The sequence below is a fragment of the Lepidochelys kempii genome, chromosome 19 (genome assembly GCF_965140285.1).
Source record: "Lepidochelys kempii isolate rLepKem1 chromosome 19, rLepKem1.hap1, whole genome shotgun sequence".
Taxonomy (NCBI): Eukaryota; Metazoa; Chordata; order Testudines; family Cheloniidae; genus Lepidochelys; species Lepidochelys kempii.
In genome coordinates this window covers 3,896,247-3,921,713 of record NC_136398.1, presented here as the reverse complement: position 1 = coordinate 3,921,713, position 25,467 = coordinate 3,896,247, and the positions used below count along the sequence as shown (strand labels likewise).

Sequence of the window (25,467 nt, the reverse complement as noted above, 5' to 3'; positions counted from 1 at the left end):
AGTGTTATCCCCATTTTAGAGAAACCGAGACGCAGAGAGGTTAAGGGACTTGCCCAAAGACACACAGCGGTGGGGCTAGGGATACAACCCAGGAATCCTTCCCTCTGTCCTGAACACCCTAGAAAAAAGGATCTCACAAGATGGTTCCCCTCCCCGCCACCCTCATCATTAGATTTATAAGGGAACAGAATCCATTGTTATATGCTAGGGATGCCAAACTGCTATACAGCAGAACCACACCTGAGACTGTATTGCTAGTTTCTTTAAGGCCAGACACTAATAATTCCCAGTGAACTAATTCACTTCTCATCTTGCAAGCTCAATGAGCTCAGCTTACTGTCCACATCTTCACTCAGCGATTCACAGTCTGTGTTGTCTTCCCCTCTGGGTACATAGACATGGAGCTCTGCTCTGGATTTTCTGATCTGGGGCAGCAAAGGCAGATCCCTCCAGGCCAATGGCAGGCAGGTGAGCCCACACACCAGCAAACTCTGCGCTGTAGCACCAGGAAAGGGTTTCAATGCTGCTGGCTGCATATTCCTCTGGGCCACTGCTCCTGCTGGGACGTTGTTCCCATTAGGCTTCGACTTGCTGGGAGATGTTTTGACAGCTGGTCGGATGGGACTGGAGAAGTGCACATAGGCCTGTTGCTTCCTTGGCCCTCGATGGGTTCCTGTCCTCTCCCTCAGGTTGGAAATGCCACCATCTTGTGCTCTGCTACCTGTGGCGTGACTTAGCCCTGGAGGAGGTCTTAGGAAGGGTAACTTGCTGTTCTCTAGGAGGCCTTGCAGAGTGGAGCGTTCACTTTTGGTAAGAAAAGCTTTGCGCCTGCTTTAAAGACAAGACCAGGGGTTAGCTCAGGGAGCAGGCACAGGAGAGCAAGAGTTCAAACCCCAAACTGAAGACCCGATTCAACACCCGTTGAAGTCCTTTGAAAGACTCTGTCAGGGCCCAGCTGCCTGCCACTTTGGAAGACTGGAGCCCACTTTCCCTTCGCCCTCTCTGCAAAGTCTGGAGCTGCAAACCCCTTTTCCCTCTCTGCTGCTGGCACTTGGGTGAGCAGGTCAGGGATGGCTCCCACTCCGGGGCTGGCTCTGTGCTGGCGTGGGGTTCTTCCCACATCACCACCACCTTTTAAATGTCAGGGTCTTTGCATGAGCTGCCTTCAGCAGGGGCCAGGTTCCAGCCGCTGCTGCACCTCTCCGAAATGCTCTGCCCAGCAAGAGAAGCACAAGGGAGAAGTCGGGAGCTGCTATCCGGCTTCTGACACAACAAGGTGACTTATAGAGCTCAGGTCAGTATTGTTATAGGCACAAAGAGGTGAAATGACACAGCAGGTCAGTGGGAAAGCTGGGCATGGAACCCAGGTGTCCTGACCCCCCAGTATGGCATGATGTCCCCTGCCTCATATGGATACACAAACAGCCCCTGTTCAGGAAATGGAAATCTAGGCAAATTATTGCTCCTGTTGGGGGGAGGGGGGAAGGATGTAACTGGGGTTGTTGGATCTTAAAATACAGGCAATACTTTGCTCTGCTATTGCAGCACGTTTGCAGGGCTGCGCTGGGGTCCATGCCAGAATCTGAGCCAGGGAATTACTGGACAAGAATTTCTTCTTTACAATCCCAGGACAGGAAGGGGCAACAGCAAAGGCTGCCGGGAACGGTCTCTTGGGAGGGGTTATTTCCATTTCCTGCAAGACACATCCATCTGGTCTCCTTGGAGTCCTCGTAGTGGGCGAAGTGCAGCCCTGGGGGTGAGTTCACTGCCTGCACCAGATTTAAAGGGCTCCCAGCCGTTCTGAGAGTGGGTCTCAGACAGCAGTGGCATGGAGCCAAACGCAGGTTGGTGGCAGAACAAGAACCCATGGTGACTACACTGCTTGCATCCACGAAGGGGACATGCCAAGTACTTGTCCAGCTGAGATTTGGGACACCAGATCCCCAAGTCTGAGAACTGGTGATTTTGAGCAGTGGTTTCTCAAGCTCTTCCATCCCCTGTCCCTGGGGGTACAATGCAGTGTAGTCTGGGGAACCTCTAGTACAGCAATTCTCAAACCTTCAGCAACTCAAGGACCCCCATTTTGATTTAAAAATTTTGGGGACCCCCAAGACACCCCGCTCAGCCCCAGGCCCTGCCCCCACCTCACCCCTTCCCCCAAGGCCCCACTCCAACCCCACCTCTTCTTGCCCCCAGCTCACTCCATCCCCCCTCCCTCCGTCGCTCGCTCTCCCCCACCCTCATTCACTTTCACCAGGCTAGGAGAAGAGTGTGGGGGTGCAGGTTCTGGGAGTTTTACTGCAGGAGGGGGTGAGGCCTCGGGGAGGGAGTTTGGGTGCAGGCAGGGGTGCGGGATGTGGGCTCCGGGCTGGGGAGGGGATTTTGGGTGCTGGCTCCAGGAGGGGGCTCTGGGCTGGGATGGAGGAGAGGGTGAGAAGTGTGGGCTCCGGCTGGGCGGTGCTTACCTTGGGCAGCTCCTGAAAGCAACTGGCACATCTCTCTGGCAGCGGCTCCTAGGCAGGGGAGCCAGGGGTTCTCGGCCAACAGGATCTGCGTGGTTGGAAGGGGGCCAGCATGCAGAGATCCCCCTGCCCCTCCCGCCTCTGGGACTGCAGGGACGTGCCAGCCACTTCCAGGAGCAGTGCGGGGCCAGGGCAGGCAGGAAGCCTGCCTTAGCCCCGCTGCATTACTAGAGGGAGAGGAGTTGATCCGCGGGGCCCTTGTAGCACCCTCAGGGTTCCACAGACCCCCGTTTGAGAAACACTGCTCTAGTACAGTATATAGCCATAAGGGGGGTGGGGGTGCGTGAGCCCTAGGGAGCTCTCTGTGACACCCTGAGGCTAACAGCCCATTGCTTTGGACACCCTTGACATAGGCCAGAGCAGGAGTTTGTTACAGGCAAGCTGGGCTTTGTTACAAGCAGGTTAATTCATTCACCTGCATAAAAGGATAATAAAAGCATGTTGGAGTACAAAGAAAATTCATTCCATTAAAAGCTTTTGGGGTGAAGGGGGCAGGGGTGACATTTACAGTCTCCAGTCTTGACTCCCTTTAAAATAGGAAAGATGTAATGGCTTCACCCATACGGCTGGAGTTATTGGCCACACAGCCTTAGAGAGCAGGATGGCTGCTTGCAGGGAGACACGCGGGGTATTATTCCATGTGGATTGCAGAAATACTGTGTCCTGCCGCAAGGGGCAGCACTGTATTCGAACTCAGCTAATTCTTACCCCCCCATGGCCTTATTCCCCCCCTTTCCCATCTACCTCAACCGCTACTCCTCTCTTCCAAGCACTAAGCCCCATCCCACTTCTTTGCAGCTACTCATGGCTCTGTCCCTCTTGCCACCCTTCTGCATGCTTTCCCCACTCCCACCCCCAGACATCTTTCCCAGCACTACCTGCTCCTCTAGCTGTTTGAGCAGATTTTCTTGTGCTCTTGGCAGTTCCACTCCCACCTCACTGCATCCTGCCTCCACAATTCGTAGCCCCATTTCTGATCCCCACACATTAAAAATGGCCATTGGGGTCAGACCAATGGTCCACTGAGCCCAATATCTTGTGATTTTTGTCCAACCTGCTCTTAAAAATCTCTAATGACGGAGATTCTACAACCTCCCTGGGCAATTTATTCCAGTGCCTACAGGAAGTTTTTCCTATTGTCCAACCTCAACTGCCTTTGCTGCAATTTAAGCCCATTGCTTCTTGCCCTAGCCTCAGAGGTTAATGAGAACAATTTTTCTCCCTCCTCCTTGTAACCACCTTTTATGTACTTGAGAACTGTTATATCCCTCCCTCTTCTCCTCTCCAGATTAAACAAACCCAATTTTTTCCAATCTTCCCTCATAGGTCATGTTTTCTAGACCTTTAGTCATTTGTGTTGCTCTTCTCTGGACTTTCTCCAATCTGTCCACATCCTTCCTGAAATGCGGCACCCAGACCTAGACACAATACTCCAGTTGAAGCCTAATCACCGCAGAGTAGAGCAGAAGAAGTAATGCTCATGTCTTGTTTACAACACTCCTGCTAATACATCCGAGAATGTTTGCTTATTTTTTGCTAATGTTACACTTAACTCATTTAGTTTGTGATCCACTATGACCCACAGATCCCCTTCCGCAGTACTCCTGCCTAGGCAGTCATTTCCCGGTGTGCATGCACAACTGTTTCTTCCTAAGTGGAGTATTTTGCATTTGTCCTTAGTGAATTTCACTATTTACTTCAGGCCATTTGTCCAGAACATTTTGATTTTTAATTCTATCCTCCAAAGCACCTGCAATCCCTCTCAGCTTGGTATCATCCAAACTTTGTAAGTGTACTTTCTATGCCATTATCTAAATCATTGAAGATATTGAACAGAACTGGACCCAGAACCGATGCCTGGGGGACACCACTTGATATGGCCCTTCTAGCTTGACTGTTCATCTGTGTCTGATAATTCTGTTCTTTACTCTAGTTCCAACCACTTTTTCTAAAACTGAAGTTAGGTTTATGGCCTGTAATTGCCAGGATCACCTCTGGAGCCTCTTTTAAAAAAGCCAGCCATTAGCTACCCTGAAGTCATCTGGTAAAGAGGCTGATTTAAGTGATCGTTATATACCACAGTTAGTTGCTCCAATTTCATGGCGATTACAATCCATAGCATGGCATTTCTCTCCCCTGAAGGCAGCGCAGGGCACAACTCTAGCATCCCTGATGCATTGGGAACACAGCAGTGGTACCTCAAGACTTCTAAAGTACTGCAGCTGCAGAGTGGATAGAGATGCTGAGTTTCTATTTGAGAGTAAAGCAACATGAGCTTGGGTGAGGGCCCAGGCAGCATGGTAAGCTATATATTCAAGGTGAATACTTGACTTGAGCTGAGCTTCAAGTGCTAAAGCCACATTCCCGCCTCAGGTGTGCATGACCTACCTTTGCTTTCTGACTTTGCAAGGTGGTTTGCAGCAAGAGATAGCTGAGTTTGGATTCTTTTAATTGAAAGTCCTGGATTCTATCACATTTAGATGGTGGAATAGTCTCACACAGGGAGTGGTGGAAGCCAGACTGCTGGTGACAAAGCTAAGACAAATCATTGCAGAATAGAGTATTTGTCTGAAGGAGATGAGAAGAGGAAAACCAGAGTCCTGCATTAGCCAAGACAGACAAGGCCTATTCTTCCCCTACCCCCATCTCTAATTCTTATGATTTAATCATGCACAATAAAGAGATTTCACAAGTATTTAATAAAATGTTACACCAACAAACAGCAGGTGGTAGGGGACTCACCTGCTCTCAAAGCCCAATTTCCAACTGCACTGCTGCTGACAAAGGCTAGAGCATCTGTTAGATAGCTGGGGCAACAAAGCCACATACCCAGCATCTGGAAGAGCAGGAGTCCCTTTCCTTGCTTGCAAGTCCAGAACAAGTGGGTTGCTCAGTCCCAAGGATATTTTTGGCACTGCTAAGTGTAACATTCTGCTGCGTTCATTCATTTCTAACTTCCCAAAGGCAGTGGCGAGACCTAGTCCTGGAAGAGATCTCTAAGCCTCTTTCCCTGACCATCTGCCCCCCTCCAGTTTAGCTCAGGTCTAAACAAACATGAATAATTCAGTTCAGCTATGTAATATTCATGAGTGATGAGTAAAATGGGACCTAATTACCACCCAAACCTAAAGGGAAGTTAGCTTGAGTATGTAACATGAGGACTTGCCCACAAGCTTGCCAGACAAATGGTTGCATTAACACAAAGAAAATGCAACATCAGACATCCCTCTGCAGCTGAAACCCTCATTTTTTGTAGCTGCTTGAAAGAAAGAGCAATGACTGATGAGATGCCAAATAACTGAAATCCCCCTTTTCCTGGGGAGATTGTCCTGTATCTGAACAAATGCTGAAGTGATTGTAGGGATAACTGGAAATCAGCTCAGTACAAGCTTGTTATGATGAAGAAAAGCCTGACAGCAAACTCAGCATTGCAACTGTGGGGCAGGACTCCCACTGCTGCAGCCCCCAGCTCTGGGCCTGCTTTGAGCAGGTACTGCTAACCATACTGAACAGGGTGGTTTGTTAAGGATAACTGAGACCACATGATGGGAAGCTCAAGGCCAGTTATACCACTTACTGTTCCACTTGCTGATATACTACTTTTGGGAGCAAGGTTAGGAAACCAAAAGCCAAAACAGGAGTCACTGGTATCACACTTCAAGCACCTGTAACATACACGTGGCTGATTGTTCACTTACAGCATGGGTACACTTCCCACAATTATGTATATGCTCCAATCTAGTACTCTCTTCCCCTCCCAAGTAACACCCCAAGGATTGCCAAGAATGTTCCCAGGACATCTAAGACACTAACTCAATTTTTAACACTTAAGCCTCCACTGGTTTCCTACTCAAATTTACAGCAGGTTTCCTACTCAAATTTCCACATCTTGTCACGCTGCTGTTCAGTTTGACCCATGCAGCAATGAAGCAAAAGGCTGCTTCTCCCTAACCCCTTAATCCAGCTGTTTTAAGAAATTTTCTACAGCACTGTAGAAACCCATGATTGATCTTTTATTTGAAAGGTTGATTACATATGGGAAAAATGTAGCTGGTATTATCTTAGTGTGGATGAATGGGATTACTGTAATCTGCGCTGTTCTAATGTTTACTCCCAAATCTTGGCTAGCAAAGGAATACACACACAATAATGGCTATTGGCAGAGCATAAACTTCATGAGCTGCTCCGTATCACATGGCAGGACAAGATCAGAAATATGGATATTCAAAGCTAAACACAGCAATCACCTTCATCCAGCACTGGTTGGGTTGTGGCAGCTTTCTTGGTATGGACATATTAGAATGGAAGACCAATGAATTCCAGAGTGTGTTCACCTAGGACTGCTGCTACACTGAGTGCAATCACTTGGGTGCCAAAATGTTTGATGGCACAATAAAACTGACTATCCAACCAAACCACTTTAAGGACCTAGATAAATACAGGTGAAGCTTCATCTGCAATGTCGTCACATCCCTTTGTGATTCATCATGAAAGCATTAACTTAGCTGCTATCTTGACTCTTTCCTGAAGTGGAAAAGTAAAGACACGATGTGCCTTTTTTGCTAGACTTAAATCCTCATCCACGGACTGAAGCAATAAAGCATTACAACAGGATTGGACAGCTGCAGGATTCATGCTTTCTACACAACCAACCTTATTTTGCAGTAGGTAGCTGGCTCTGGCTAATGAGTAACTGCAATTTTGAGATCTACTGCTGGAGAAGCAGTTGGTCTGATTAAGAACCTGATCTCTTTAAGGGAGCACTTTGGAACAAGATGCTTTGTCTAGTAAGAACTTTCAGAATCAGGCTTCTAGTTTTGGAAACATGATAGGCAACTGCCCATCCCAGCTCACGCAGCTGCCTACTGCTTTCTAGGCTTCATTGGGATCTTGGGTTTGCCTTCTTCAGTACAGGTGCAGCACAGTACTGGAAGACATTAACCATGCAAATGCTTACACAAGCTCAAAAGACAAGAGTCTTAAGTATTCCCCACACACTGATGTTTGGATGCTTAGGGGAGGGGTTCACAGATTATCACATTGTGCTACACTCCCCCCACCCCAAATCACCACCTCATTTTTAGCAGTGATATCCACAGTACATAAATACGTTCAACTAAATTAACTTCTGGAGTAAAACTTAAGAAAACAGAAATGTCATTTGTACAGCAACTGAGTATTTTATTGAAGAAAAACATTGCCACTTAAGTCCTTAGGTCCTCTCCACTGGGTTCTGGGCTTCAAACACTGCTTCTTCCTGTGAATGCAAAAACAAAGTTAGCCCCAAACTCTAGAGATGTTACCAGCAATCTTCATACATAGATCACTTTAACAGAAATATTGAATGAACACAAAAAAATCAAGCATCTGGCCAACATGTTCTTTAGCAATGTATATAAACTTTCAGGATACACCTGGGATTAAGTGAATAGCATAGAAACAGGGACACAGAAGCAGTTCTGAATTGGACCACATAGCATTAGGAATCAACTCGTAAGGATCTTTTTTGAAACCAGTGATGTAAAGTGTTCATTCTGTTCAATCTGCCTAAAGGATAGATCAGATGCATACAACCATTAACAGTCCAAAAGAAAATATTTAGCAAGTTTCCCCCGGGTCTGTGGTTTTAAAAACTGGCATAATATTCTGTAAGTGTTTTAGACTGAAGTCTAGTCAAATGGTGGGAGAAAAGAACTCTAGTTTAATTCCAGCTCTGCAGATTCCTCCTTATGGTCCCTGCATACTACCTACTATCTGCTTGCTCCCCCACATATAAAAAACAGGTATAATATTGATTCACCTACCTTGCTGGGTGCTGTGAAGTTCAACTGTTTGTAAAATGTTTTGAAGATGAAAAGCAGAACTAATTTTTTGCATCGAGTTTAATTTAGGTAATTGTTTTACTCAAGAGCTACGCTATCTGCCCTAAACCTCTCCTCCTAATGCACCATGCATTTCTTATGGTGCTTGAAATTAACATGTTAGGTTCCTTGTTTTTGTCTGAGCATCTGTAGAGTTCACTGAGCAGGGTTTATTGATGCTGCAGAGCCGGAAAGCCTCAAACAATGCTTATCTTGGTTCTACAAAAGAAAGATTAAAAGCTTTTATATACAATCCATTGAAGATTTACTTCTGACCTTAAGAATCTATATTAAGATCAGGTCAAGTTTTAGGCAGAAACTGCTAAGTACACTTCGGGTCATTTCTTCTTACAAACTCAGTATCCCAAGATTAATCTACTACTCACCCCATTCACTTTGCAGTCTGGCTACTCCACATCACCTGACATCAGGTCACAGTCTGGATTGTGCTCAGGCTCTACTGTTGAGTAAGGAGAAAATACGTAAGTTATGTCTCCCATAAAATGATTTTATACTCCCCAAATACAAGTCACTTATTTGGTGACTCTCCATTACTTATTTGGTGACTCTCCATTTGGCCATTCCTTTATGAGGTGCAGCATCTCAGCAAAGTAGAGGCCATGGAATTAAGAGGAAGTTTGGAGTCTAAAGTAGAACATGACCAACCAAAAATGACAGCTTGCAGAATCGTAACTACTTACCTTGAAGGTTTAAAAAGCATGTTAACTCTATGGCAGGGGTTCCCAAAAATGTATTCAGAGGGTGAACCATACCAACAAGATTGTTTGAGAACTACCTACTCTCCCCCATTTGCTATTAAAATGGGCTGCCTGTGGCAACCACTGCAATTGCTTACACAAAAATGTAAGTTTAACACAATTTAGCTACTGGAAACAAGAACCACCACCAGCACTATGCCATAGCCCTTTAGACAGACCACAGTTTCTGAACTTTTTTTTAAAATGAAAGATCAACAGATATGCTTACTTCACATGGATGAGCACGTTTGTTTCACTCAGCTTGCATCATCTTCACCTAAAGGATAACAACTGAAATTATAAAAATATACACACTAGGAAGTTTCTGAAAACAAAGTTCTAACCCATTACAAAATTCTAACCTTTAAATTAAAAGTAAAAGTTTAAAAGATACATGGACTGATTAGTTATGAGGGAATTTACAAATTATTCAAAAATACTAGGTGGAAGTAGTATAAGGGGCAGAAATAGGCTAGTCTAAACACTTGTAAGAAAGTAAAAGAATATGCAGGTGGTTGAGTGAAGAACTGCACCTAATCTGAACACCAAGCCATAACTGCTAGCTTCACCAGTCTGAGTACAATGAAGTTTGATTGCAGTCAGAGGTATACTATCCCTTATGTGAAGGTATGTAACTGTGAAACTATACTAGTTATTTAACCACAGTTTGGCTTATCTGTAGTAATCCACGCTCCATATGGATGAAGCAAAGTGTTCCTGATACTAGCTGTGCCCAGCCCAAGAATCCTAAAAGTGCATTGCAATCCAAAGGAAGACACTAGAGTTTGTCATGTGCTTTTCATTACCTTCATTCTGTCACAGCTCCCCCCCTCCCCTGCATATTAAGCCTTTCACTACAGCTATGTTGAGGGCAAACTGCAAGGGGCTGAATGAAGATCTACTCATCAGCAACTAGGGACAAGTCTGTACAAAGTTCTGTGCACACTATTAGTCGGAGGCAAAGCACACTGCCTTCACAATGCTACTTAGCCAGCCAAGGGGATGAGACACCCAAATTTAATATCAAACCCACCTCTTAGTACAGTGTTGACACTGAATTATAAATCAACAATAGACAAAATTTAGTATGCACATTGTTTTCTATGCTGTAGCACCAAACACCATGCATAAGGGATACTATATCTTTGTGCATCTTTTCAACACTCCAGATTATGCACTTGTAGCCACCCCCTTTTCCCCAGATAGCTCTTCAGTACTGGTGTTCAAAAGCAACATTTATAGGTGGGGTATTCACAGTCCACTGTGGGATTGCACAATCGAGTCCTAACTTGTCAATCATTATCTAGCAGCAATGACATACATGGGAGAAGGCCAATCCTCCCATTTTTTTCTTTTCCAGTAGGCAACCATTTAAAAACCCCACTAGCTGATATGGAGAGAAATCAGAAGCTGATCAGTTGATTCCAGCCTTGCTAGTAGTGGAAGAAGCCAAGTAACAGTCCAAAACAGCACACTATGCAATTTCTCCAACATGCTTAGCCTCATTTAACATGTTACAACGCACAGGCCTTCCTGATCATGTCACTGCAGCTGGCAATGATTAACAGACATGCAACCCCAATACCGCTCAAGTCCTAAAACTACTCACAGGCCTCAATATTTAGCTGTTTAGTGTTTTGCTATTGGGGAAACTGCAAGCAAGACTTGATATGCTTAATGTTACAGTAAAAGCCCCCATATGCTACACTGTGCTGTGCTCTCCCCTGACAGCACCAGTATCTGATCTAACAGGTACGCATATGTATTCTGGCACCACACTTCCGAGCTTCAGATAAACTTTTGGGAAAAGTATAGTTTATAGAGAAAAAGATAAAACCAAGATGAAACACAATGCAAGCACTTCAGTGTACTGTTATTTCTCATACCCACTTATTACAAGTTGTTTGCTTAAAATAGACATGCCTATTTGTTTAAGAAACCTACTGCACTAAGTTTCGTTACTGCAGACAAATCAAAGCTAGTATGAAACCCATTGCTTTGTCACAAATTGCTTGCTCCAAGAGTGTAAAAAGCCTATTACCATTCCAAGTATTCAGAAGAAGGTAGATGTGTCCATATAACCCCTCCATGATGTTCCTGAAGGTAAGTCACGTGTCTAGTAAATACCCAGCACACTGGCAAAACTGAACAGACCTGACTGTTGGTTTAGAGATACCTAATAATCCAATTCTTGCAGTTTCACAGCAAACATACTGCCAATTTCATTATTCAATTTTACTCATAGAAAACTCTAAACAATGGCAACAGCCCAAACTGGCTTAAAGACTAATGGTGTCACAGGTTGAACAGCTTAAGTTCAGCTACACATTCAATGTAACTAAAGAGCTGTTACTATCTGAGTTATGAAGTGCAGAAATTACTTTGACTTTTCAAAAGAACATGAATACAAACAGTAGAGGGCAAGCCTATCTAGTTTATAAACTGCTTACCAGTGAGTAAGATTCTTTCTTGGAAGATACAATACAGAAGTATAATGTCCAAATTTGACAAAAATGTACACCAGAAACAAGTATGCAAAGTAAAACTTTGCATCTCAAGTTGAAAAACCCTCGCAATACCTCTGAAAAAGGTTTCTTATGCATTGCCAAGAACCAGATCAGGGGATGAAATAAGGAAACGTATGACATTCAGACCCTGTAGTTACAGCTAACTAGCACAACAAAGCAGATAGGAGCTGAAGGTCGACACATTCGGAAGTTTGGAAACATTTAGGTATGTAACCTTTTGAAACACCATATCTGGTATTTCAAGCAGTGAATTTAGAATAAGCACACACTTGAAAGATATTTTGATGAAAAATTAAGCTACTTTGATCAGTACATTCACTACCAAGATGAATATGTAAAGACAGGAATCCACAGATTCCCAGCATATTCAGTTGACTTTAATTGAACATATATCATGATCACTGTCACCTAAAAATTAAAACAAACGTATCTTAAGTTGATAAACCCTGAAAACTAATAATGGAGATATTTGAACAATTTATGACCTGAGAAGTACTTAGACCCAGTATTAAAACTCACTACAGTGAGTTTTACATCTTTATCACCTAGTTCATTGAAGGCTAGAGCAATGATTACCAATATATTTTCTATAATAGCCAAGACTCTACAAGGGGATGCACTGCAGATGGGATATTTTGCTACTACAGAAAGTTAATACAAGTGACAGGTTTTCTAGGTGCAAATTGCACCCAGTTGACTAGTTAAATCGTTCTAAAATCACATTCCCTCTTCCCCACAGAGCTCACCTAAGAATATCTTCTTCATTACAATGTACTTTAAGAAAATCCACACAAGCCAAGTCACACATGTACAAAGGAATCGGGTCTGAGATATTTATCTAAGAATTGCAATAAGTTGCTTATTGCTGCTGAAAAAGATACAGCTTAAAACCGAAAGCCACGCAACTTTGATGCAACCTAAACATTATACAAGTATGAAGAGTGCTGCACTGTAATTTCATAGTCGGAAGTGTGATGTCAGAATACCCACAGAATAAGGTTACACAGAAAGTCACCAAGTTATATTATATTGCTTGTTACCTACCTGTACGCAGTCGGCAATGAGAATCTCGGAGCAAGCAGGAATACTACATCCGGGTCCTAATGTCCATTGCCATTTGTGGTACTACGTTCCTCACAGTTATGAACTGCAGAAATGCTGGCTAAGTGCAGTTATGTAGCAGGCCACTACTTTTAAGAGTGTAAAATTGCAGTCTCAAAAACTCCAGCAAAAACTTGCTGCCACAGTAAGTGGCTGCCGCCAAGGAGAAGCCAAGAATTTTTCTACCATAAAAATACCACAAAATCTCTCAAAAGCAGTTTCAATTTCTCATAAGCTGTATTTCTATTAGGTGGTGTGATGTATCTACATAGTACTGTAGATATGCTCTGTATTCATTTTTAAGGAAGTGTGAAAACATGCAAAAGGATACCCATTTCTATATGCAGCAGATTAAAAGTTTAAATGGGCTCAATTTAATTAAAGCAGACTAAATTGTAAAAGCCAATATTTTCTCTAAGTCCAGTACAAAAAAAAGGTTCTACATGGTGGTCTAAACCATCTAGAAACGGGTCTGCCAGACCAAGGACTTTTCTTAAAGGATTTGAAAACCCTTTACACTTCAGTTATGTAAATCACCTGACTTTGTGAAGACTCCAAAACCACAGAACCATGGGGAAAGACCACAGGAACATGACAACTTCCTTAACACCTCCCACCAACTTAATAACTGGGTATAAAATTTTAAAATTCTGACATTTGTCTGTCAGCTTTTAAGACTGTACCTTTAAAAAGGTTTTGAAATCCAATTGGGCAGAAGCTACTGTATGCCTGTTTAACACACGCAACTCAAAGCAGGACTTGACTGTTTTTTAAAAAAGTCTGCTTATGCAACTACAACACTGGGTACACGGTTTAATAAAACTATTTCAAAATGTTGTAGAAACTGCTGAATCTTTCAGTATAGGTTTGCTAAACACAGTTTCGCAAACTGTCTATTTTTAAGACATAGCAACAGCTTACATACAAATAGGGGTACTAAAAAGAAAACCTCTGGAAGATAATGATTTAGGACATCAGCATCCTTCACTCTTCAAAGTTACAGTACTACAAAAGAAAGCATTTTAGGATATGTGCCAGCATCTCTTTAATAAAGAATGACATGTAATCTGAAAAATAAACTGAAAAAAATTAATTTAATGTTTACGGTCAGAGTTCCCCATCTCAGACACTTTCACCCTCTGTGGGTGTCCACGAACACCCTTTTGAAAGTATTTGCATTGAGTCCCTACTATAAAATTCATACAAGTTGTAATTGGACTGCTGATTTTAAACTAAGAATCCTATACAAAGGATCCCAGCCACTTGATCTCCAGTTTAAGAACTGCTGATCTAAGATTTCCTACATTTCAATTCATAGTGGTAAAGTGTCATCTACCCTCTTTAAAAAGTTCTGGGAAAATAGGAACAGATTTGCCAAACTGGCTGAGTCTCTATTTAGACACTTAATATTTAGTCACACAGCTGGTTATCAACATTTCACAGCTTGCCAGTATTTTACAATTGAAGTTTAACAGTCAGCATTTAAACAGCGCTCACTTCTGAAGACAGACTGTTTGTATTCCAAGGTAATGAAATCTAAACACTAAAACTTTATCCAGAGAGACAAAATTTAGGATTAGCCAATGCTTAGCACAAACAGTGGAAAGACCTTCTAACAATTAAAACTATTCACAGAATGCTCAACATTTTGGGAGTCAGGTAAAAATACAACCAAACCAAGTAAGTTTACCAACTTTGCACAGGTTGATGTATCCTGTCTTAACACCAAGGCATTTTACACTGGGAAGCCATGCTCCCAGCTTGTCAGGCACAATAACGGTAATGAAGTCCAGCATATCTTGAATTCTTATGGGGTTTAATTAAATGGACAGCAAACTGTAAATTCATCAAACCATCTCCTCTGTCAGACTCTTAAGAGGGAGTTTTATTTGTACTATGTTAACAGTAGCTATTGAACTCCAGGTTTAGTCCTACTCTTGCCTTCCAAATGTCAGCATTAAGATCTGACAATATCAGAACAGGGGTTCTCAACCAGAAGGTGTGGTGAGCTGAGCCAAACTTAAGTTGCACTGTGACCTGGCACCTGGGCAGCAGAAGCACCTAAGAAATGCGAAGACTGGGCATGACTCAAAAAAAGCTGAGAGCCCTACTACAGTGCAAGAGGCTATTTATTTATCTGAATTTAACATGATGCATTTTAGGATTTAAGTACTACAAGGTCTATGAAAGATAACTTCAGTTTTTACAGACCCCTGACATTAACCCTAGTTGATTTCTGAACTGTAAGAGTTAGTCCATTCAATTAGCATAGTTAGCAAGTTACAGAGTACATATTAAAAACCACCTTGTTTTACTCAATACTCCCTGGTCTTCTTACCAAGCAATTTCAGTTAGGTATTAAATACTGAACCAGGCCAATCCTGCATCTCAGGCAGACAGCTTATGTATAAAACTAACATTGTCACATTTACAGCCCTTTAATTGGGAAGTCAATCCAAGCCATTCTGTGGATTTCTTTTAAAAAGTGACCTTTTCAACTTCTTTAAAGATTTCAAGCAGTGGATGCCAAAGAGAAGTCTGTTACCAACCCACCCTCCATTGTTAAAATCTAAAACTCATTACATGACAGCAGCCTCATTTGCAGTTTAGTTTCCATTACTGCATCTTACAACACTTGCACAATTTCCATATTGCAGTATAACGAATGCTCTGAAAATCTGTATCCATTGGAAGATCAAGTATCGGTCTACAACTATTTGACCCAAACTTAAAGCTTGAGGCATAACAGGAGGAGGCCTCACCCTTAAGCTAATTTTCCACATCCTGGTCTAAATCAGACCTCTAAATCCAAGACTCATTTCTTCTATGTTGAAAGGTATGGCATTTAGCCTCATTTAGAACCGTGAATGGCGAGTTTAAGATCAGAATAGTTACTACATTTAGTATTCTATTTATTTGAAGCACAGTAAAAAAAAGTTGGTACACTGCCATCAAGTTAGGGATGTTATACATCAAAAAAAAGCTAAATTTTTTTTGAAACACTGCATTACATAATTAAATTTTACTTGTCCAAACAGACCACTTACAAATATTAGGTCACTAGTTTCTAACATCCATAAAAATGTAGCTTTCTTACTAAAATGCAAGAATTAAAAAGTTGGTGTCTAAACAAGGCAGACAAAAACAAACTGGAATGAAACTACTGGTCACATCTAAAACCGGGGCTTTTTGTTTGGGCCTTCATATTCTTCTCTCCCTCTACCATATCCTGCTGGTGTTCCAGGCCCCATTCCTCTAGGGCCCTGGCCACCCACAGGCCCCGCACCTCCCTGCCCAAAGCGTTCAGCACGCTATTGGAACAATATATTAACAGTTCATTATATGTAGTTGATGTCCATGTGTGTTAAGTATATATTTTTAGAAGGTTCCGTAGTCAAGGTTCGTCGATACAATCACCATTGAGCCGATCCACAGGTACCGGGAACATAGAAAGGAAAAAAGGGTAATTTAAAAATTAGTTTATTGTAAAACATGCCTTGAGGTATGTTCCCAACTTGATGCATTCTCATACATCTGTTACAAAGAACAGATATTCCCTGCAGTGCTAGAAATGTAAGCATTAGTGCAGATGTGAATTAACACCCTTTCCAAAATGAGCTCTAGCAATTTTCAACCAAGTTTACGCAAACAGCTTGCAAACTCAACTTTAGTTCAGTACAGGTTTTGTTTACGTCAATAAGTTATTTCCAAATAAACCTAGCCAGAAAAGGCAGATTCAGTTCACTGAAGTATGAGCTGACATTAATAAAATGTCATTGTAAAGAGGATGCCTACTCACCAGTTAATGGCATGTGCTGCATTAGAGACCATGTGCTTTTCAAGATGGGCTTTAAGACTACATCTGCTGACTAAACTGCAGAAGCCTTAAGTAGTAAAACAAACAACTGTAATACAGTGCTACTGGATTACAAGAATGAAAAATGTGAAAGGCTAATAAAGCAGTGATTTACCTAACCAACACAATTGCTTGATCAAAAGACCTTAATTTATTCTCACATTTTCAGGTCTATTGCTATATAACCAAATGTAAAAATGGATTCACAGAACTACATTTTAGTCACAGTGTTTCAAGTTTGCCCTTTGTGCATTTCACCAAGTGCACCCATTAAAGCCCCCCTCCCTTCCCAGCTTCACCACAAGCTCTTGGAAAGTCCACTAAGACTTTACAATTATTAAAAGACTTCAGGGACTGTCTCCCCATCAGAGTTGCAAACAATGAATTGGACTGCAATAAAGCAGAGACTTCAAATATCTTTACTAATGCATCTAGCTGCACGTATTTCTACCAAGCTACCAGATAAGCAAGTAGGTGTGGCTGGCAGCAGATCTCTAAAAGTTACATCAATACTGTGAAGTCGAAGATAGCTTTCAACTTCCTTTTCAAATAAAAGTTTCACTACCCCCTGAAAGAACAGTAATTTCAATTTACTAAATTAAGTCTGTAAATACAGACCATGGGTTAATTCAGACTTTTCTCCCGTTACTGGCACAGAATTATTTAAAAGTTAGCTTCAATCTTTCTGAGGAAGGAATTTTCAGAAAACAAGGAGTTTCTAGCTTCTCCATAATTCATGTCTTCTTTACAAAGTTTATACACCAACTAAAACCTAATTGCAACTCTTAAGTTTAATAACTGGGACTGCACTTCGTGGCATAGAGAGCCATGTCCTAGGGAACTTTAGGCAGTTAAACCATCTTAACAGCCATGTTTTGATGGTATCAAGTTGTTTTAAAATATTACGCAAGTTCAACATGCACCTGTACCAAGACTTTTAAAATGAGGAAAAAAATGTACACAGCATTCGCCACAGACTACCTAACTGTTCACTTGACACTTATGAATTGCTTAAAAATGTTATCAGTAGATTATAGATGCATTAAGGCCAGCAGCATCATCTACTGAATCAATGCTTTGCAAAGTTAGATACCAGAGGTATGGTTTCCATAAAAAGAAGATACCTGGTAAGCTACTGTGGTAGCACACCATATGAAGCCAGAGGCCTGAGTACAGTCTAACCTTAAACCCACCCAGAAAAAGATTATCTGCATTTTGTGCCAGAGGGTGTGTACCCTCGACAGGGAAGGTGGAAGCATACTACCATCAACCACTTGACCCAGAATAGACTTCCAGCCTATTAAAGCATTTCTGTCAGCACTGCTCCAGTGGGATAGCACCAAGCAGACTCCAACCCCATGCACACATTTAGTGTGCCAAAAATAGTATTGTTTGGAAACATACCTCTAAACATGAGGTATGCAGTAGATTAAGAACCTGCATCTACAGTCATGCCCAACAAGTGGGAAACAAGAAGAACAGGCTATCATTCTTTTGTCAGATAGGAGTCACAAAATGACTAAGGTCAAGGAGTACTGGGAATATCTAAACATGCCTAAGGCTGCTAACTGCATTTCTGCTCTTTTGATATTATGGCAAACATTAGCACACAATATGGTATACTGTTTGCCATCTGATTACTCACAAGTTGGCGGTGATGAGTAATCTTTTGCATAAACATACATGAGTACAGTTTGCATTTTGCAGTTATCAATGCAAGGGTGCACTGATTTTGTAATTAGGCTTGGAAGGACCAGATTTTAATTGGTCTCAGTAATTACACATTGGAGAACAAGAGTAGAACATAGCACTTGCTGACAATTGATACAATTATGAAATAGTTTTAGATAGAATTGACACGCTTCAAGCTCTCCTGTGTCAATTTGTTGTAAATTAATTTTTAAGTAATTACATCTTGATAAATAAGCCTTATTTCTTGTTAGAGCAAAAATTTAAGCTGTTGGAAATCAATCCAGTATTTTGAAACATCAAAATTGATGAAAAAATCCTTCCAAGGCTAAATATAATGCAGGTACTCAAAACCCAACCAGTAACAGGGTTACCAGCACATATGCACATTTGAATTTGTTTACAGACAACTTCTGTCTAAATGACCACTCAAAAACTGAATTACTGTACATACTGCCAGACTAGTCCTTAATATTGCTATTACATACACTGACAAAAAAGCAGTCAGTACTTAGAGAGGTTTAAACCATCTACCATTCAAAAATTGGTAGAGTTCAGAATTTCCTGCCTCAATTTCCCCCCTACTAAAGTAAAGCCACCACAGGATACATTACCATGTCACTTCCCATCATAGAACCACTCATGGCTGGTTGGCCAACACCAGGACTGGCTTCATAACCTATGCCGCCACCACCGCCACCACCCATAGGTGGGAATTTCTGAGCTGCTGCACCATAGGGATCTAAGAAAGAAACATACATAATCATATTCTGACAAGTTATATGTTAACTATGTAAATGGATTTAACAATCCTTACCTCCCATGTTCATTGTGCTAGCACCACCCATTCTCATGTCTCTCTCTCTCTGCAAAGGCAAAAACAGATCAGAATGAGTAATCAGTTCTGTTCCCCTTTTGAAGGCCTGCATTTCATGAAGCAGATGCAACATTTAACAGTATCCATTCACCTACCAAAATTACATGGTTATTAGTTACTTTGAACTATTTTTTGAAACTAAGAAAATCCCAGTAGCATCTCAAATTAGTTTAATTATCCATAAACCACAAGGCTTTATTTTGTTAATACTTACTGGATCCATGTAACCCATTCTACTGTAATTCTCTTCTCTCTGTCTTCTCATCTGTTCTTCCATCTCACGCTGGCGAATCATCATTTCTTCTTCCCGTCTACGACGTTCTTCCTCCTGCCTGATAATTGTGTGTTATTATACCTCAAAAAGCACAATATTTACACGCTTAATATGTATATAACCAACCTGAACATAAAGAGTGAGCATCTCACAATGTGTGCTGGTGATTGGTGGATGAAAAGATTAAGTGAATTCAACTTCAGTAAGAGCTAAAGATTAACCATGTAATGCTAAGTAGTTTTTGGACACCACTCAAAAATACCTACGATTCAAATCTCAAGACGTTCAAGTAAAAATAAGCTAGCTTTAACATGCAAACCTCAACTTGCAATTGTATCAGCACATGCACAACTGTCATTTGCACAAAGAACATTGTTGCACAGTAGTCAATTTAGTTTTTAGTGACAAGATCTTGTTTATCAAATCCAGGCCTACCTCAGCTGAATTTCCTTGCGTTTCTGCATTTCTTGATTATGAAGTTCCTCCATACGCCTCAATTCTTCTTGACGCCTCATAAGGTCTGGAAAAAAAATAGTTTGTCAATATCCCCTTTGTACATATTTTTTCCTTGTATAAGTTTTTATTCTTACAGAGTGTTAGCTCACTTCAACCACTTACCCTAGCCCCATTTAAGTTCTACATGGCACACAACTGATACTGAAACAGGACTGCTTTTCTCAATTAGAGTCATTATAAACCATTCCCCTTTTAAATTACAGTTGGCCAAACAGAATTTGTGCTATACTCACAAAAAACCCTGAAAAACAAACTGACAACTTTGTGGTAAGCTTTTTCTCCTCACAGCAGCCTACTGAGCAACCAGAATTCCCAGTCTCGCAAAGCCACGATAACAATGTACACCCAGACTATACAAAGTCAATTAATAGGCTCCCATATTTTTATGCAAAATAAAATTTACAGGGATCAGGAAGCAAGATTTAAATTGCAAGGTACTTTTTAAAAACAATTCTCAGGCTCCACTTGGCTGTTTATTGTGGATCAGTTAATGAAAACCTAAAACACAAACATCCATATAATACGACTATTTGTATAAATAGCCCACACAACCAGAAAACAAAGGCAACAGAAGAATTAGTGCCAATCACCTTGACGCAAGAGATTTGCCTGATGTTCATGATAGGCATCTTCCATTTCACTTTCAAGTTTGTCCTTGGCATCTTTCATGTTTTTCTCCACCTGATCTCTTTGCTGTTTTTCCATTTCATCTAAGGATTTCCACCTCTGGGAATATTCAAATTCAAAACTGCCATGCTGAGCAAAGCGGGGTGGAGTTTCTCTTTCCCTACAAATGGAATAGAAAATATTTACTAATAATGAATTTAAAAGAGGAGCTGTGTAACAGGGTCACTTAAATACAGAGTTCAAAATTAACCAGTTTCTTCCTAAGTCACAGTATTTTCAAGAAATATTCGAATTATGCTTAGAGTTTTAAAGTCTTTTCTAAAACTATGCTGCTGACACTACATATTCTACCACAGGCCAGATGTTCAGAAGAATCTAGAAAATCCCACTAATAGAAGCAGTAATTTCTTGCAGGAAATTAATAAACAAAGGAGGAACACATTGTTAGCTAGGTCCAAAACACGTTTTTTATATTAGAATTAGAAAAAAATTCTGTTTCACAGTTAATGAACCACAGACTCTGCTCATGAGGATAAGTGACTCAGCAGTTGGACTGAGAAAGGGTATTTACACTCACAGCTCATTGAAAAGTCAAATGATATCCACATCTTTATCACTGCAATTCTCTGAAATATCATTTTTGTTTAAACTTTTCTGAATGTGTTGGTTACAAACCATTAACATTAAAACATTTCATTAAAGTGGCATCAACTTGAAATCTCTTTTTTAAACAATTTTCAGATGTAGTTAAGAATTCCCATTTTCAATAATGATTTGGGTACATCTGAACATTTTACCCAGCATCAGATACTACAACTGCCATTGCAATGTTTGTGCTTTTTTAATTTCCTTCTTCTCTGTTGCTGTGTGAAAACTCCCAAAGTGCTATTAAGTGCACAAAGCAAAGAAATTTTTTTGTATTACTTGTAAAATTAGTAAAGCTATTTTTATGCAGAACAGTGATTTTAAAGTTATTTTAGTGGATAGAAAGAAAAATAACCTATGATGTTGTCAAATTCAACATTGGCTTCATAGCAAAAATTTTATGAAAGCTAATGTTAAAAAAATTACATTACTACACAGGTTAAGAAAAGTGTCTGCACATCTGGGTATAGTGCTTAGATATCCACACACACAAAGTTTGTTTTAAAAATCATAAGGTACATATGCTAAACTATCATTTACTGTAATATGTTTGAGCATAAGCTTTTGAGCTCATGCTCAAATAAATTTGTTAGTCTCTAAGGTGCCACAAGTACTCCTTTTCTTTTTGCGAATACAGACTAACACAGCTACTACTCTGAAAACCGTAATATATTTGAGATCAATATGCCTTAGCTCTATGTGGAGGAAAAGAGAGTGCCCCTACTTCTGATACATTGGATTCTTCTGAGCAAGCTTTTCTGGAAGACCATCTTCATCATCCAGTTGTTCAAGTGGTTCCACAATAACTGGCCTAGGAGTACTAAACAAAAACAAAAATCAGATTTTTCTAGTATGAATGCTGCTTGCAGCTTTTAGAGGAAAATTTGTTTATAACAATTATCACTTAAGCTGACTTGTGATAAAATGGCAGTAAAAGACTAAATGTGTACCTCTAACTGCCATGTTTAAGTAAGATACATTTCTATATAGTCAAATAGCTTACGTTGTCAACAAGAATACTCCTTCAGTGCACCGTTCAAATGCTTTCCTTGCAGCTGGCTTAGATGCAAATTCAACAATGCCTTTTCCTGTCGATCTGCCACGATCATCTACAATCACAACAGCTCTTTCAACTGGACCAAACTGTGAAAAAGCTTCCTCCAACAACTCATTGGACACATATGGTGAAAGATTACGCACAGAAAGAGCAGCAGCATGTGTGGCAAAACGAACTCGAAGCTGTCGGCCCCTCATAGGAATATCATCAAGTTCTGCCTTTGCAATTTCAGCCAGTGCTCTGGATTCCTGAAAAAAATTTAATGAGACCCAGTTTCAACAAAACAATTGTCTCGCCGTAATTTAGCTGAACAATAACACATTTAAATGGCTATAGTATGAGAACCCACCAATTTAATGAATCCAAATCCTTTCCCCTTGTTGATAAAAACCTCTCCAGGCTCCCCATATTTAGCAAATAATCTTTTGAATTCTTCATCTGTAATATCAGCAGGCAAGTTCCCCACAAACAGACGGCAACGTTGGGTGTAAGTCTTCTCTCCAGGTCGCCTCAGAAGGGACAAATTTGCTTTAAAGCCCTACAAAAAAACAGAGACCAGTTCAAAGACCCGTGGCTTTCACACCAGCTGCAAGCCTTCAATCAAAGAAGCTCAGACCGCTGCCACCCTCTTGATCACAGTACGGCCCCGCCCACCAAATATCGCACGTCGCCCACATCAACACAAGCAGGAGCCCGTATGGTCACAGGTACCCCAGCCAGCCCTCTAGCTGTAACGGGGTTTAGTCACCAATATGCAAACTGCGCCTACGCGGTCTGTCGGGGGGGCCTCATTCCCTGCCGTAACCCGCCCCGCATTTAGGCAAGGCCACGCACCCTCGGCAGGGAGTAGCCCCGTCCAATGGGCCCATTGCACCTTCCCTCCGCAGAGCCACGTCCCCGGCCCCGTGCAGGGGTATCTCCTCGCCCCCCTTCCCCCCCTCCCCCAAGGAGCACGCCCCTCCACACGGTACGGCCAGCCCGGCGCGCCCCTCGGCACATCCCCGCGGCTCCCTTCAAGATGGCGCCGGGCGCGCGGGGAGGCCGAGCGCCGCCGCCGCCATCTTGTAGCGGTGGGGGAGGGGATCCCGGACTCGCTCACCTCGTCCGTGGTCTTCTCGCCGCTGCCTCCGGCCGAGCCCTGCTGCAAACTGAGGCCCTGCCCTTGGTGCTGCGGGCCCGGGCCGCGCCCGCGCTGCTCGCCGCCCGGGCCGCCGCGGTGTCCCTGCCCCCCCTTGGGGTGCGGGCCGCCGGGGCCCTGCTGGGGGCCCCCCGGACCCTTGGGCCCCCCGCCCGGAGACTGGCCCTGACCTTTCTTGGGGCCGCCGACAGGGGTGGGGCTCGGCTTCGGCTGCGCCTGCCCCCCAGGGCCGGCCGGGGTGGAAGGAGGGGCGGCAGCGGCGCCCGCCGGGGCCTGCGGCTGTTGCTGTCCCGCGGCCGGGGTGGGCCCCGCCGGGGCCCCAGGGCCGGCCTGGCTGCCGGAGGGACCCGAGGCCGTGGCAGTAACGGACGCGGACGAGGCGGGCGGCGTGGCGGTCGAGACGGGCGGCTTCGGGGGTTCGGGCTTCGGGACCCCGCCAGGCGGGCCGCCCCCCAGGGGGCCGCGGTTCTGACCAAGCCCCATGCCGGGCGGTGGAGACCGGAAATCGTGGTTGGGGCCTCCCCGGCCTCCGCCACCGCCTCCGCGCCGGTGGAAACCGCCACCGCCTCGGCTGCGGAACCGATCCCGAGACATGGCGCCGCTGTTGCTCTCTTCTCCTGAGGCTCGGCGCCTTGCGCACAAAATGGCGGCTCCGCCAAACGGCCTCGCCGGCGCCTTTGTCCGCCCCTTATATACCTTCTCCGCCCCCGGAAACCACCCTCCATCTCGGAGTAACCAATAGAGAGCCGAGTGTGCAAAGACTGATAGATCTAATAGCCAATAGTCCGCACCTACTATGCCACATCTTTTCTCCCGTTGGTAGGAAATCTGCTCCCCGCTGATTGGTCCGTTTGACCTCCGAATACCCGACGGTATGATCCGTTATACTCCTGTGCGCTGATTGGACAATTTGACCGGCAGGCGGGTCGGACATGAGACAATGTGTATTACGATTGGACGGCAGCGGAGTCACTCATGCTAGTAAGCTACCGGCTCTGCAGGGAAGACTAGGAGTCTGTCAACTGCCACAATGTAACCAATGGCTCTGCTATCCGCTATGCAGCCTCAGCCACGTGGTGCGCATGACCCTGAGCTGCCAGGCTCGCCTTCCGTGTGGTGGTGGGGGGGGGGTCCTGCTTTTGGCTGAGCCAGTGGCTAATTAACAACGGAAAGGCGGTCACTGAGTGCTCCAAGAGGTCCGATAATAGCCGAGGAAGACTCTTCGTGCGGTTATAAGGCACTGGTCTGGCACTCAGCATAGTGGGATTTCTCACTGCTCCCTTCAAAAGCAACTTTCCTGAGTGGGGTTCTTCCATTGCTTGGTCCCCCATTTAGGCTGATTTTCAAAGGGGCTGAATAGCCCCAGCTCCAACTGAAGTCAGTGGTGTCTGGGTACCCAAAAATCAGAGGCCGCTGTTGAATATGTTAAGCCAGATCATAGGCCCTGCTGTAAAATATTATCTCAGTGGGGAGTTCGTATGTACGCGGTGCTCAGATGAAGTGGGTTTTAGCCCACGAAAGCTCATGCCCAAATAAACGGGTTAGTCTCTAAGGTGCCACAAGGGCTCCTCGGTTTTTTCGGGTTTTTTTGCTGATACAGACTAACATGGCGACCACTCTGAAAAATGTACCACAGAAGAGATTATAAATAAATGTAAACAATAAAGAAATGGTGAAATAATTGTAGGCACAATATAAAAAAGCATCAGAATGTAATGACATTTTAATTAGACATATTTTATGTGAGTTTTTTGTGCTTTTGCGGGTGAGATGTTTGAAAGTCTTTCGTTTTATCCACGGGACAGTTGATTGGGGGAAATTTAGGGGGTTGCAATCATTAACATTTTTATTAAATTTAACCTGATCTACAGCTCAGGAAGGCATCACAAGTAAAGCTTGGTAAAAAACAGATTATTGGTTTGTTGGCAATTCTGAGATACTGAAAAATCATTTCAGATTGGAAAATGTCCAGCAAATCAAAAAGTTAAAAAATTAATTTTAGGTCAGATTAAACATTT

At 42.9% G+C, this 25,467-nt stretch overlaps 1 protein-coding gene across 9 annotated transcripts; it reads right to left on the bottom strand.

Moving 5' to 3' along the window:
• Window positions 1–7,679: 7,679 nt before the first annotated feature.
• Window positions 7,680–24,189, bottom strand: SFPQ (splicing factor proline and glutamine rich). Of its 9 annotated transcripts, none has more exons than XR_012155626.2 (12): window positions 23,411–24,131; window positions 22,661–22,849; window positions 22,258–22,559; window positions 21,979–22,074; window positions 20,573–20,769; window positions 19,902–19,986; window positions 19,407–19,524; window positions 19,133–19,181; window positions 18,930–19,057; window positions 9,371–16,081; window positions 8,327–8,843; window positions 7,680–7,779 (listed from the first exon to the last, which is right to left on the bottom strand). XR_012155626.2 is itself a non-coding variant. In XM_073317682.2 (11 exons), the coding sequence occupies exons 1-10, from the start codon at window positions 24,041–24,043 to the stop codon at window positions 9,395–9,397; spliced, it is 1,821 nt and encodes a 606-aa protein (XP_073173783.2). In that variant the 5' UTR covers window positions 24,044–24,131; the 3' UTR covers window positions 7,680–8,843; window positions 9,371–9,394. The 9 variants fall into 9 exon arrangements, 2 of the variants coding, with proteins under 2 accessions (XP_073173783.2, XP_073173782.2); XR_012155627.2 differs by having other exon boundaries at window positions 7,680–8,602; window positions 8,770–8,843; XR_012155629.2 differs by having other exon boundaries at window positions 8,770–8,843.
• Between the last annotated feature and the right edge of the window lie 1,278 nt (window positions 24,190–25,467).

Excerpts from the sequence above, each read along its gene's own strand:
- SFPQ (XM_073317681.2), bottom strand. The coding sequence starts at position 24,043 with ATGTCTCGGGATCGGTTCCGCAGCCGAGGCGGTGGCGGTTTCCACCGG. Across the intron at positions 19,987-20,572 it reads GGCAAATCTCTTGCGTCAAG|ACCTTATGAGGCGTCAAGAA; the intron begins GTGATTGGCACT and ends TTTTTTTTCCAG. Across the intron at positions 19,058-19,132 it reads TAGCACAATGAACATGGGAG|ATCCCTATGGTGCAGCAGCT; the intron begins GTAAGGATTGTT and ends TTTCTTTCTTAG.